The 13,337-nt window shown below is 57.3% G+C and overlaps 2 protein-coding genes across 3 annotated transcripts; both read right to left on the minus strand.

The window, feature by feature from the left end:
* On the minus strand, positions 1–5,838 carry LOC127314226 (acyl transferase 5). Of its 2 annotated transcripts, none has more exons than XM_051344680.1 (2): positions 3,416–5,838; positions 1–805 (listed from the first exon to the last, which is right to left on the minus strand). In XM_051344680.1, exon 1 carries the CDS (start codon positions 5,745–5,747, stop codon positions 4,452–4,454), a length of 1,296 nt encoding a protein of 431 aa, XP_051200640.1. In that variant the 5' UTR covers positions 5,748–5,838; the 3' UTR covers positions 1–805; positions 3,416–4,451. The 2 variants fall into 2 exon arrangements, with proteins under 2 accessions (XP_051200640.1, XP_051200639.1); XM_051344679.1 differs by having other exon boundaries at positions 3,381–5,838.
* Positions 5,839–6,068: 230 nt separating this feature from the next.
* On the minus strand, positions 6,069–6,578 carry LOC139833845 (uncharacterized). Its single transcript, XM_071824200.1, has 2 exons — positions 6,252–6,578; positions 6,069–6,170 (listed from the first exon to the last, which is right to left on the minus strand). The coding sequence occupies exons 1-2, from the start codon at positions 6,576–6,578 to the stop codon at positions 6,069–6,071; spliced, it is 429 nt and encodes a 142-aa protein (XP_071680301.1).
* Between the last annotated feature and the right edge of the window lie 6,759 nt (positions 6,579–13,337).

Consider the following 13,337-nt stretch of genomic DNA (forward strand, 5'->3'; position numbering starts at 1 on the left):
GACGAACAAGAAGCTCTTTTGCTTTTATTAGTAGGTATAGATATTTCAAGCTTATGTAGATTAATCGTGATGGCTCTATTTATTACTCCCTCCGTGCAGAAATATAAGACGTTGGGGGCAATTTCCGACCAGGTGAAAAAGTGGTAAAATGACATCCCTACCCCTCCTTCGAAATTAGGATCAGATCACGATCCGCGATCACGATCCGTCCTCGCGCATCCGGCATCCTCCTCCTCGTCCTCGCGCATCTCGACCAGGACCACGATCCCTCGCCCTGCTTGTCCTCCGGCCAACGACCATCAGGTGCTCCACCTCCGGCCAGCGACTGCATCGGCCTCCGTTGCTGCTCCTCCGCCCACCGCCGAGCGACTCCGCCTCTGGCCGGCCTCCAGTTTCTCCTCCGCCCAACGAGTCCCAGGTCCAATCGATCACGGAAGCCGGCTGCCGTCCCCTTAGCCAGAAGCTCATCGCCCCTCGTCCAGAGCTTCGCCACGAGGCGCCAGGGCCATGAGGGTCACCAGAGATTCGAGAGCGCACTGCCTCCTCATGAACCTCCTCCTCCACCGACGATCTGGTTGCGTCGCCCGGCTTGTCGGCAGCTCCAGGTCGCCCAGCTGCATTTCTCGGAAACCGGACGCACCTCCAGGTCCACATGCGCCCAGCACCCATCCAACGGAGCACCGGCCAGCACCTCCAGGTCCATCGCGCCCAGCACATGACCTTCTTCCTCGCTCGGCAGCACAGCAGATCACTATGGTTCTTCCAGGCCTCGACTTCTATCCACCTGAAGAGGAAGGAACCATCCCTGAAGAGGAAGGCAACATATCAGATCAAAATCTGGGCACAATTGATTTAATATCTCATGCTTTTCCAATATTTATTGTTAGCTATCAGATCAAAAAACTATTGTATATCAGCTGAAGAGGAGAACACAGAAAACAAAAGTTTCATCACAATTATTTTGCAGTACTACATAACAAGAAAAGTTTCATAGACAAACATATATTGCAGTTTTAACAAGCCTAACTTCATAAGTTACGGACAAACTTTAGGCTACAAATATATTCGCAATACAGTGCATTATCCAGGCATCAACAGTGCCTACCAAATAATCAACACATAGTAGTAGCCAAGAAAAGTTCAGTTCAAGTCAAGTGGCCTAATCAGAGAATGTTGTGCCTACCAACTATCGTGCAAATGATTGTTTACCCCAATCAATGCAGACATTCCTGGTTCTTACAGTAATTCTCATTGTGTGTCATATCTACTATAAATTCTAAACTATCATGAGAAACTGAGTAGTGCAATTATAGGAGTAGTAAGAGTTTCAGTGATCATTCAAATGCATACCTGAGGCAAGACGTTGGCATCAGCAGTTTTTACTTTTTACACTCAATGTTGAATTGACAATAAAATCACAAGATTTACACTTGTAACTCCAAGTATTCCTTCACTTAGCAACTACTCCCTTGTATCAAAGAAAATCACAGGAGTATCCAAGTTCCCTTGCGTTAAATTTATAAGATGGTTTTCTTTGCTAAACAATATATGGAACGGAGCGAATCAGAATGTACTCCCTGGTTAATCAACAGTATATGGAATATTGCTTATGCAAACCTATTTTTTTTTATTGAAACGAGGCAAGACTTGCCATTTTCATTAATAGAGAAGAATAGGTGGTCAGTTTATTAACGGAAAACCGACCAAAAACCAGTACAAACACCCATGCCGACCGTCATGGAACACGACCGTCGCATGGGCAAACACAGCCACCCTGGCAACCCACCGAAGCTGCACAAACACCACCTAGGCGAAGATCGTCGTCGAGGTTGCCCACCGGCGTCATCGTCATCACTCCGCACCCGCAGCGACTCCGACTTCCCCGAAGAAGCGACCAACAAAGAAGACCTTGCCGAAGCGGCACCGCGAGGTTCAAGCTGGCCAACGCCAAACAGGTGGCTCCTCGTGTAGGGGAATGCAGCTCCGACTCGGATGACGAGCTCCGGCGAGGGGATGTGCAACACCCGCGCCGAAGGTGAACTTCACCTGGACCACCCCTTGCAGGTCATCGTACGCCGCCCAAGAGAAGACCTCGAAGAACATGGCAGCTCCGACTCCACAGCAACGGAAGACCAGCATGGAGGAAACTCGGACACGCCGGGCCAAGCCGACTAACAAGGTCTTGCCGCGACCAAACCATCACTCTTCAACGCCATCGTTGCCACATAAGCCGCCACACGGAACACCGACATCGCCGGTTGGACACCTGCCAACCGCGAAGATGTGTGCGTCCAGCCCAAAGGAAGAGCAGATGTGATCGAGGTCTTCTAGACGACGCCCCAAAGGAGGTAAGCGACGTGAGACGACGCCCGTCGCCCGACCCAACAGGGCCAGAGCTTTCACCCGAAGAGCCTGATCCGAGCTTGGAGGCCGAGGGAGCTCCACGGCGGTGCCTCCAACGAGGGAACAACGCCCGCAGCGCAGCCACCGCCGGCCGGGACATAGCCGGGCAGACTTTCGCCGGAACATCAAGGCCACCATCCCCACGCAATCGGCGAAGCCAGCCTGCAGCCCACCGGCCCGCACACACCCGCAACCACGACCGCGCCATCGCGGCGAGGCCACCACAGAGACCTCGCCGCCGACGAAGTCGACGGGCCAGATCTGCACGATTCGGTGACCACCTCGAGCGCCGCCGACGACCAGCAACAGCCGGCGAGCCGCCACCCCGCACAAAGGAACCACCAAGCGGGAGGGGGCCGCCACCCCACCCCAACGCGACGAGCCGCGGCCACGGGGCTGCCGGCGTCGACGCCGCCGGGCTGGTGCAGGGAGCCGGAGCTCAGCCACCGGAGGCGCAGCGAGGGAGTCCACGGCGCGCGAGGGGGCTCCAGGCCGCCAGGAGCCGCCGGACCATCCGCCGCCGCAGGGGGCCGAGCCTCCCCAACCGGAGCAGAGCCGCCGCCCCGATCCGCGATTGCAGCGCGGCCGCGCGGGAGAGGCCCCGCCGCCGCCGTCTTCCGCACGGGCTTTGCCCGGCGAAGTCATCCGGCGACGGCGAGGGGGGTTGGAGCCTGGGGGCTGGGGTGGCGGCGGCGGCGGGCTAGGTTTCCCCCGAGCCGCCCCTGGAGACGACGCGGGGGTCAGTCACAGTAATGTGAGCATATCTGTTGCAAACCTATTATAATGACTGAACAATACCACTTGGGTGATGCAAACATTTTCAGTTGTTACCACCGATAGGAACAGATCGTGCATGAAATCAACTAGAGGACGGATGGAATTAGCAGCAACTTTGCTTGTTCTGAATACACAAGAAATCTACTCCCACTGGTGGAACGGATGTACAGTAGTACTAGAGGAATGGATGGGCACCATACCTTGTCTCAAATTAATCCCACGGGTGTGCTCTGACCGCTGTGAATCCCACGCAGGGTTGAGGCTGCCCACCGTGATGCTGAGGCCGGCCGCAGCGTCGTCCGCAACAACCGCCCGCCGTACTGTCCAATCAAGATGCGGATTCAGCATCCGCCACCATCCGTTGTGCTGCCCGAAAAGGTTGCCGATGCCGCCCGCAGCCACCACATGCCTGCTGACAAAGGCGCCTCCCCACAAGGCTGCGGCTCCAAGGATGTCTCCATCTCAGACGGGTCGGACAAGCAGTCCCCATGGACATGCCGCCCACAACCACCGGGAGGAGGTCTTCTCCGCCTACGATTGGAGGTCTGCACTGCACCACGACGACCACGATTGGACCTCGACCCTGACCTTGGCTCGACAGATCGAGCACCACCGCGGCAGATCCGACTGCCGGAGGAAAGGGAAAAGCCGAATTTTTAACTCGACCACGATGCAGCTGATTTGTTCGAGAGCATGGAATGGAAGTGGCAACGACGCGCGTGGAAGAAGGGGTGTGGCGACGTGCGCTCGGGAGAGCGGAGCGGCGGCGACGCGCGGTAGGAGAGGGGGGCGGCAGCGACGCGCGGTAGGAGAGGGGGCGGCGGCGTGAGGGAGAGGGGGGCGACGGCATCGCTGCGGGTGTCGGCTGCGAGCGAGTGAGTGGTGGAGCAAGCGTGACGGAGGGGCAGAATGGGAAAGTGCGGAAATTTCGTAGCGTGGAAAATTTTGACCGTGAAAACCCAAACATCTTATATTTCTGAACGGAGGAAGTATGTATTTTAGTACTATGTAATATTTCAAGCTTGAGATACATGAAACACTCTTGGAACTGCGGATGTTCGATGCAGTGCTGCCATCGAAATCATCATGAATGGAATTGCCCTCATTCTTATAGCCCCAGTATTATTCACTCATTTATTCAGACGTACTTCTAGATGAGGGCAACTTCCAGTTTATGACGTCTCGTCTCATCTCACATGAGCATTTCTTTTTGAAACTTATCTGAGATGAAATGGAGATGCCCAAGACCAAGAACGATGCATGCATTGCCCCTAGGCGAACTTGGCAAGCTCGGCAGCAAACATGGCGGCGTGCGGCTCCTCGACGCAGCGGAGCAGCACCCGGATCCCCTCGCGCCTGGGCGCCGGCGGCCTGACGAATAGGAGCGTCGCGGCGAAGTTGACCTGCTCGTCGTGAGGGCATACGTACCCGGGCACGCCGAAGCCGTAGTCCACCTCATCGAACCCGAGGCGGCTCCAGTCCAACAGAGTCGCCGTGTTGTAGTCCAGCGGCACGTCGGGGCGATCGACGCCGCGCATCCAGTCCGCGAACCCCGCGGCGACGGCCTCCTTCGCTTCCCGTACCGCACCGACCAGCTCCGCCAGCGCCAACTCCCGGGCGGCCCTGCTGGTCCTAGCGACGCACGCCATGAACACACAGTTGCCATAGTAACCGTCCACCGCCGGCAGCACGCCGCGGAGGAGGTGCCGCGTGCTGACGGCGAAGCTGACCCGGACCACGGCGTCGTCCGGGAGCGCCGCCGCCAGTGCCAGCGCGCGGCACTTAAACACGATGGCCGTCACCGCGTCGAAGGTGGAGCAGCCCTCCCCTGAGGATGTCGCGGTGGCCTGCCTGAACTCATCCTTGACGCGCTGGATGCTCGCCGCCGAGATGTCCGCCACCTGGGTCACGAGCCTGAACTCCGTGAGGAACTTGAATAGCGGCGCCGGCGGGCAGGGCGGGTCAGGGATCGCGTCGCGGTCCCACACCGGAGCCACCGTCGGCGCCGGGAGACCCCGCACTAGCTCGCCCACCGCTGTGAGGAACTGCGCCGCGCCGCGCCCGTCAAACACGGCGTGGTTGAAGCTGATCGCAACGGCCAACCCACCGCAGGTGAACCTCGTCACCTGAGCCATGAAGATGACGCCGTCGAGCTTCTCGCCTGGGGGAGGGCGCGGGAGGAGGAGCTCCCCGGGGATGAGCAGCGGGAAGCACTCAAGGCCGCCCACGTCGGCGAGCGTGCAACTCGCGGCGGCCTCCACGAACCAGACGCCCTCGCCAGTGCAGTCCACCGCTAGGCCGGACGGGGCGACGCGACCTGCCACTGGGTAGTACGGGACGAGCGCCCTCGCGAACCCGCTGCGCATCGCTGCCACGGCCGCGGCGGTGGCTTGGTCATCGTGGGCGGCGGAGAGCGAGGACGGGGGAAAGACCTGGATGAGGCTCACGAATCCCGAACCACCGAATGCCTTGTCGATGCATGAGAGCGGGAGTGTGCCACCCGGGGTTGGCCCGGCCGGCGGGATAAGTTCCGGCGGCGACTTGGCAACGGTGGGCGTGCGGGCCATGTGTGAGGATTCGGTTGTCCTTGACGGCAAGGTCGATAAGAGGAGGAAGAAGGTGGGAAAGCTAGGAAAAGAGCACGGCCGCTACCCGAGCTAACGTTTTTTTTAGATAATAGGGAAACAATTGCCCGACTTTAAATTAATAAAGCCACGAAGGTAACAATTCAGATACAACTGCTGGGCATTACAGCTTGGCCACACATATCGGAGCACCTACGATAATAAGTTCCAACGATAACAACCGAAAAAGCAACAAAAGAACACAGCAAGGCTCCCCGCCGTCTTGACCGTCCAGGTACCCGTTCCGTGGTACGGCCTACTCCTTCACGGCGGCGTTGGCTTGAGCGCCGCGTACAGCTCCCTTAGCTCGCGTGCCATCCAGCTTAAGCCCTCCTTTTCTCTTGACTTGCATTTTAGGCTCCACAGCTGCAAAAAAATGATGATTTTGAAAATAATGTCAGCTGGGTTAGCAATAGTTTTCTTTTCAATGGCAAGTTTATTGCGCACATTCCACAAAGCCCAAGATTGGGCAAGGAACAGGATCCACAGCAATCTTCTGGGGTAACCCGAGAAGCTAGACAAAATGTCGTGGAATTGGGCAAAGTTGGTGGGGCACCAGTTGCACCCGAGCATCTGGCGCGTAACTGACCACGCAAAAATCGCCAAGGAGCAGGAGAAGAAGATATGGCTAGCATCCTCTGGCGCCCCGCACAAGGGACAGAGCCCATTGGACGGACCGTGGCGAGCAAGAATCTGTAACCCCGAAGGTAGCTTATCAAGCGCTAGCTGCCAGGAGAAGATTTTGATTTTGAGCGGGACCGGGGCTTCCCACATGTCTTTGAAGTGGGCAATAGACGTGCCCCGCGAAAGAATCGAGTACATGGATTTCACTGAGTAGGATCCGGACTGTTCCAGGTGCTAGGAAATCTGGTCTTGACCCTCGGTGAGATTAACTTCAGCTATGGTATGTTGCAGCTCGACCCATTGCCGCAGGCCCTCTGGATCAAGAGAACGACGGAAGCGAACTTGTAGAGAGTCTTGGTAGATCGCGTCAGCAACCGCAATATCTTGGTTGTCACATATGGCATACAGCAGAGGGAAGGATTCTAGGAGGGGGCCCCTCCCCCCCCACCAGTCCTTCCAGAAACTGGTTCTAATGCCGTTCCGCACCTTGTGCTTTGCACCAGCCTTGAACAGATGTTTGATCTTGTGGAGGCTTTTCCAGAAGGGTGACCCTCCCTGACCTGAGCCCGCAAACAGGTCGGAGGCGTCCGCATACTTAGCACGAAGGATACGGGCCCATATCGTGTCCTCATCCTGATAGAGCCTCCAAATCCATTTCAGAAGAAGCGCCAAATTCATCTTTTTGGTATTGAGCAACCCTAGACCTCCCACTTCCTTAGGTCTGCACACAGTTGGCCAGTTCACAAGATGGTACTTCCTTTTTGGTCCCGCGCCTTCCCAAAAGAACTTAGAGCGGTGCGAGTCGAACCTCGCATGAATCCCGTCATGGAGGAGGAACAGACCCATTGCATACATTGGTAGATTATCTAGGCACGCATTGGAGAGGATGAGTCGTCCCCCTGACGACATCAACCTTCCCAGCCACGGTTCTATTTTGGTGGCGAGTTTCCTCACCAAAAAGAGCCATTGTTCCAGGGTAAGTTTCCTGTCCGAGATAGGGAGGCCCAGGTAAATGAAGGGGAAGGTGCCTAGCTTGCAGTTTAACTTGTTAGCGATATCCGTTCGCTCCTCGAACCTCTGTCCCATCACAAACACCTCGCTTTTGTGGTAATTGATCTTGAGCCCAGACATATCCTCAAAACACATCAGAAGAAATTTGAGATTGGCAATATCCTCATCGGAACCCTGGATGAGGATGAGCGTGTCGTCTGCGTACTGAAGGTGGGAGACGCCCCCGGGCAGAAGGTGCGGAGCCAGGCCGTGTATGTGTCCGGCCTTGGCAGCAGCAGTGAGAATACCCGACAAGGCCTCGCCAATGAAGTTGAACAGCAGCGGTGAGAGGGGATCTCCCTGTCGAACCCCTCTCTTATTCCTGAAAAACGGCCCCACTTCACCATTGATCGAGATAGCAGTTTGTCCCCCGGAGACAAGTTGTGTAATCCTATGGATGTAGCCTTCGTCAAAACCTTTGCAACGTAGTACTTCCCCCAGGAAGTCCCAATTCACTCTGTCGTAGGCCTTTTCGAAGTCAAGTTTGAGAAGCACCCCATTGTGCTTTCTCTTCCTCAAGTCGTGGATGATTTCCAGCAGTGCCAGCGGGCCATCTAGGATGTTTCTTCCTTTTATAAAGGCAGTTTGATTGGGGGATAAGATCCTATGAGCTATCGGATCCAACCTAGAGGCATAGGCTTTGGAGACGATCTTAAAAATCACGTTGATCAAGGCAATCGGTCTGTATTGCGTGATTTGGTCTGCGCCCGGAACTTTCGGAATGAGTGAGAGAATTCCGAAGTTGAGCCTAGAGATGTCGATGCGCCCCAGCACAAAGTCGTTGAGAATGTGTAGAACCCCAAGTTTGACCTGCGGCCAAAATTTCTTGAAGAAAACAACTGGAAAACCGTCCGGGCCCGGGGCGGTGTCAGTCTTCATGTCTTTAACAATGGCTTCGAGTTCAGTCTCAGAGAAAGTATAGGTCAAGTTCACATTCTCTTCCTCTGAGACCCTATTGTACCTATCCCAGGTATCCGGCGCCAACCCACACACCCTTGGAGCTGACGAGCCAAGGAGGTTCCTGTAGAAATCATACACATGTTGTTGGATGAGCTTCGGGTCTGTGATTGTCCCGCTATCCGAGATCAGTGCAGAGATATTACATTTCCTTCTTCTGCCATTGGCGACGGCGTGAAAGTATGCTGTGTTCGCGTCTCCCTGCAGCGCCCACTTGACTCTGCCCCGCTGCCTCCAGTGCTCCTCTTCCATCTTATAAATGTGCAGCAGCTGTTCTTCCAGGTGATATCTAGTTGCCCAGGCGTCTTCGTCAAGGCCCGATGAGTCTGCCAGGACGTCGAGCTGGGCAATCTGCGTCAAGAGTGCCTTCTTTGTAGCCTTGGAATCCCTACCAAGGTTTTGGTTCCAGCCCCTCAAGTATTGTCTTATACCCGTCGACATGAAGGACCACTAGTCAATGATGTCGCGGCCTCCTACGATGGACAGCAACCTGGCCCAGGTTAGCTGCATCAGCGGGACAAAGTCTGGGCACTCGAACCAGCTAGTCTCGAAGAAGAAGCGGTTGGAACGCATGGGGAAACCCTCCCCGGTATCAAAAACCAGCGGCGTGTGATCAGACCCAAGGCTGGTCTCGGCAGCGAGCGAGCAAAGAGGGAAAATGGTTTCGAAGGCTGCAGAAACAAAAACTCGATCAAGGGCAGAGCGTACAGGATTCAGCTGATGGTTAGACCAGGTAAAGCGCGCCCCCGTGCGCGGAATTTCCCTAAGTGCCCAAGTGGCAATGCTGTTGTTAAAGAGGTCTATGAGAGTCCAGTTAAGATTGTCATTGTTCTTGTCTTCAGCCGCTCTGATAAGGTTGAAATCCCCTCCCATGAGAATCGGAAGGGCACAGTTGGTGATTTTGTCCGTAATCTCGGTCAGGAACCCCCTGGAGCGAGCATGGTCCGCAGGTCCATATATACCAATGACCTCTAACTTCTTCTTGGTAGCCCGATGAAGGATAGATAGGCTGAGGAAGAATTGACCCCTGTCCATTCTCCCCACCTCAAACATACTGTCTCTAACTCCCATAAGCATGCCTCCCGATTGGCCATTCGCCGGGAGCCAGGTCCAGAAAAATTTCTCGCCAACTTCAAGGCTGGCAAGCTCGGCGTCCGTGAAGTCTTGTTTAATGGTTTCTTGCAACAAAACCAGATCAATATGGTGAAGCCTGAGGTAGTCTTTGAGCAGGGTTCGCCTCCCCCTACGGCCGAACCCTCTGATATTCCAGAAAAGGGCCCTCATTGGCGAACCAGGCTAAGCGCCCGTGCTTGGCGGGTTAGCGGTCGGTGCCCAACAGGTGTGGGTCTGCGGGCGATTCTCTTCTTTTTGGGAGCAGTTTTCTTAACTTTGCCATGTCCCGAGATTGGTTCCCCCTCGGAACCTCCCTCTGGGCAAGTACTTTCCTCCCCATGGTCAGTACTTGGCCGAGCAGCTTCTTCCTTGGCTTTAGCCGTCTCCTCTTCTATCTTTCTTCTGGCTGAGAGCAGTTCAGCTTGGGCGCGTTCACGAGCTTGGAGCAGAGCCACCGCTTGGGCGGGGGACCCGTCCGAGGATTTGAACAAGATACAACTGTCTCTAGCCACCTTAACGAGATGCTCTACCGAAGTAGCTTGAAAAGCAACAAAGGAAGAGGAGGAGAAAGAGTTACCTGGTGCAGGAGTGACAGAGGACGGGGTAGCAGCTACTTCAATGTCGGCCGGGGAAGCGGATGCTTCGATGGAGACCTTGGACATGGAATTCTTCTCCGCAGTGGCCCACATGGCGCGCTCCAGCACCAGGCCATCAGTGGCCCCTTTGGCTCTCGCGCTTTTGCGCAGGGCTTCCGCTGGCGGGGCTTTAGAGCGTGGTGCACGGGCAACCGCAGCCCCCAGAGCTGGGATTGGTGCGTCCAGCATCAGGAGTTGACCCGAGGAAGGCGAGCCACCCATCGAGATCGCAGGTGCTTGATGAAGGACCAGAGGCGGGGTAGACGCAGGGGGCTCCTTCGAGGGCTCAGACTCCGCCGCTTCCAGCATCAGCTTTCTAGACGGGCGATCATGGTTGCTCTTGCTCCTGCGTTCGCTGTTCCTCCGGTACTCCTGGTCAGACGAAGCAGAGGGAGGAGAGCTCCAACCCACCTCCTCCCTATCAGCATCAGACAGTCTCAGGGCCTTGCCAGGCGTCGGAGAGACCCTTTCCTCCGACGACGGATCGACAGGTAAGTCTAGCTGCAGGAGCGAATCACTATCAGAAGCTTCAGGAGACTTGAGCTTGGAGTGGGAAGGGAGCGATGCCTTGATGATTTGCGCCACTAGGGGGAAGATGTTTCCAGAGGGGGTCAGATTAGATCCATACTGGCTGCGTGCAGAGTCCGGGATGGTGAGGATTGGCTCCGCGACACTTGCAGGCGGGGAGATCGACGAGGGCGGCGCGGCCTCCATCGGCACTGATTTACGCGGTCCACCCCCTCCTGCACCTGGGGCTGAGGCGGAAGAACGCTTGTCCTTCAGGTGTTTGCCCCGCCTCCCGTCCCAGCGGTCTTCGTCAGTCTCTTCGCAGTCGTCTTCCCTTTCCCCGGTGTCGTCGCCAGGTGGGAACCTCGGCGGAGCCCGAGGGGGAGAATCTTCAGCAGCAGCAGTCTCGCGGAGGATCTTGATGCGGTATCCTTGTAGGTTGACGAAGAGCGTAATGTACTCTGGGAGCACATCTCCCTTGCGGCAACCGAACGACATTCTGACCGGCGCCTCCAGGTGGTCAAGGGAGGCCTCGTCCACCGAAATAGGTCGAGCCACCTCCCGTGTGGACAGCAGCAGTCGTTCTGCCATGCGCAGGGGAGGCGGCACCCCCAGCAGCTTGACCCAGACCTCGTCCAGAGTCTCAGACGCAAGCGGGTCACCCAGCGGAACGGTGACCAAGGCCTTGATTTTGCTCGACGGCAGGGTAAGTCCGCCCCCACGGATCGCAATACGAAGACTTTCTTTGGATGGGAAGACGACAGCGAAATCCGAGGCGGAAAGCTGTCGCACCTGCCAGTTCCAGTTCTCGTCAACCAGGTCTTTGAACTCCTCTTCGACTTCTTCTTCTGAAAGGCGCCCCCCGTCCAGGATGACGGTGGCCGAGTTGGAGGCCGGGCGTTGCAATTCTTCTTCAGGAACATCGATGCAGAGGAACCCCTGGCGTCCTCCACCGAAACCTGCCCAGTACGGGGCCAGAACCTTGGCGAAGGCAGCGCACATGGCCGAGAGATGGCCAACTTTCTTACAATTGACGCAGAAAGGCTCGTCGGTGCAGTCCGCCTGAATATGCCCTTGTTTCCCGCAATTGTAACAAGTGATATGAGCTGCATCTGGGTTTGCAACAGCGGCCTCCCCAGAGCCGGTGCCATCCCCAAGATGCGGAGCAGAGGGAGGGCCTTGGTTAGCGCTGGGCTGACGGAGATTCCTCCGACCCGCATTCTTCCCAGATGCGCGGCCGCGAGGAGGAGGCGGAGGGGGCGGAGGGGCACGGGAGTCCTGCCGTGAGCGTTCCCCCTCGGAACGCCACGACGAGGAGCCCGCCCGGTCGAGGTCGCGGTCGCGCTGGCGCTGCTGGCGGCGATGTTCCTCCTGTTCGCGGTCAAGCTTCTGCCGAAGGTCTTGCTCGCGGTTGCGGGAGTAGCCGCCTTGGTAATCATCATACGTGCGCTTGCCGTAGGAGGAGCGATCTCGATCCATGGGTTCCAGGTGGGGAACAAGGGCGCCGGAGTTGGGGTCGCGGTGGCAGGAGAGGAGCTTGGCGGCGGGACGGTTGCGGCGGATGTCTCGAGCAGATGCGGGGAAGGCAAGTGTGAGATCTAGGGTTTGTGGGGGAAGCCAAAACCACTTAAGACCTGACGGCGGGAGGGTAAAAACGTCCCCAACAGAAACCCTAGACTCGTTAGGCCGCACATCCTCACATGGGGCCACGTGGCGGAGATCCGACGGTTCAGGCGAGAGGGTAGAACGGTCCAGAAGAAGAGCGGGAGGTTGGGCCGGCCCAAGCGGCCCCACCCCCACCGAAGAGCGCACCTGGGCCTCCCTAGCAGGCCCCCGTCCCTGGGCCGGCCCACCAGGCCCCGCGCGGCGCAGGTCAGGGCTCCCCCCGCTGGGGGCAAACCCTAGAGGCGGCGGCGGCGCCTCCCTCGACTCCGGCCGCCCAGGACACGGTGGGAGCTCCAGAACAAGGGCACCGACGCGGATCGACGAAGAGCCCGACCCCTGGCTACCGGATCCCCCGGCGGCAGGAGAACTCCGTCCCCGATCCTGGACCCCAGGGAGCGGAGGGAAGTGGGCAGACCCCAACGGCGGCGGCGGCGGCTTCGGAGCAGAGGGGCAAGGCTCGAGGCTCCCCTCCCTTGGGGAAGCAGACGAAGGCGACGGAGGCGACACCCTCCCCGCCGGATCTGGCCAGAATCTCCCCAGATTCAGCGCAGAGGCTGGAGGCGGCGGCGAAGTCACGTCGGCGACCGAAGCGCAGAGGTCCGAATCTGAGTCCTCGACCTCAGAGCAGACGGGGGAGAGGACAGCAAACCTGTTACCTTGACGTGCCGACGCCCGGCGACCCCCCTGGGTGCGACCAGAGCAACGGCGGCGGCGCTCCGGGAGGGCGAGTTCCCAATCGCCTCCCGAGTCGCCAGAGCAGGCGTGGCGTTTCGTGAGACACATCCTCAGCACGCCTCGTGTTTTTCACCCGAGCTAACGTACTTCGCGTTGGATGCATCATTAGAAGTTCTCTTCAATTACAACAATGGAGTATATCTCATACGGAGTAGCTTGGACACTTCATTTAACAGTGAAATACTGAGCGACAACGCCGCCTCAATAAACGTGAGGCATATTGCTGCCTTGAGAAACATCCTTGTGT

The sequence above is a fragment of the Lolium perenne genome, chromosome 7 (genome assembly GCF_019359855.2).
Source record: "Lolium perenne isolate Kyuss_39 chromosome 7, Kyuss_2.0, whole genome shotgun sequence".
NCBI classification, from domain to species: Eukaryota; Viridiplantae; Streptophyta; class Magnoliopsida; order Poales; family Poaceae; genus Lolium; species Lolium perenne.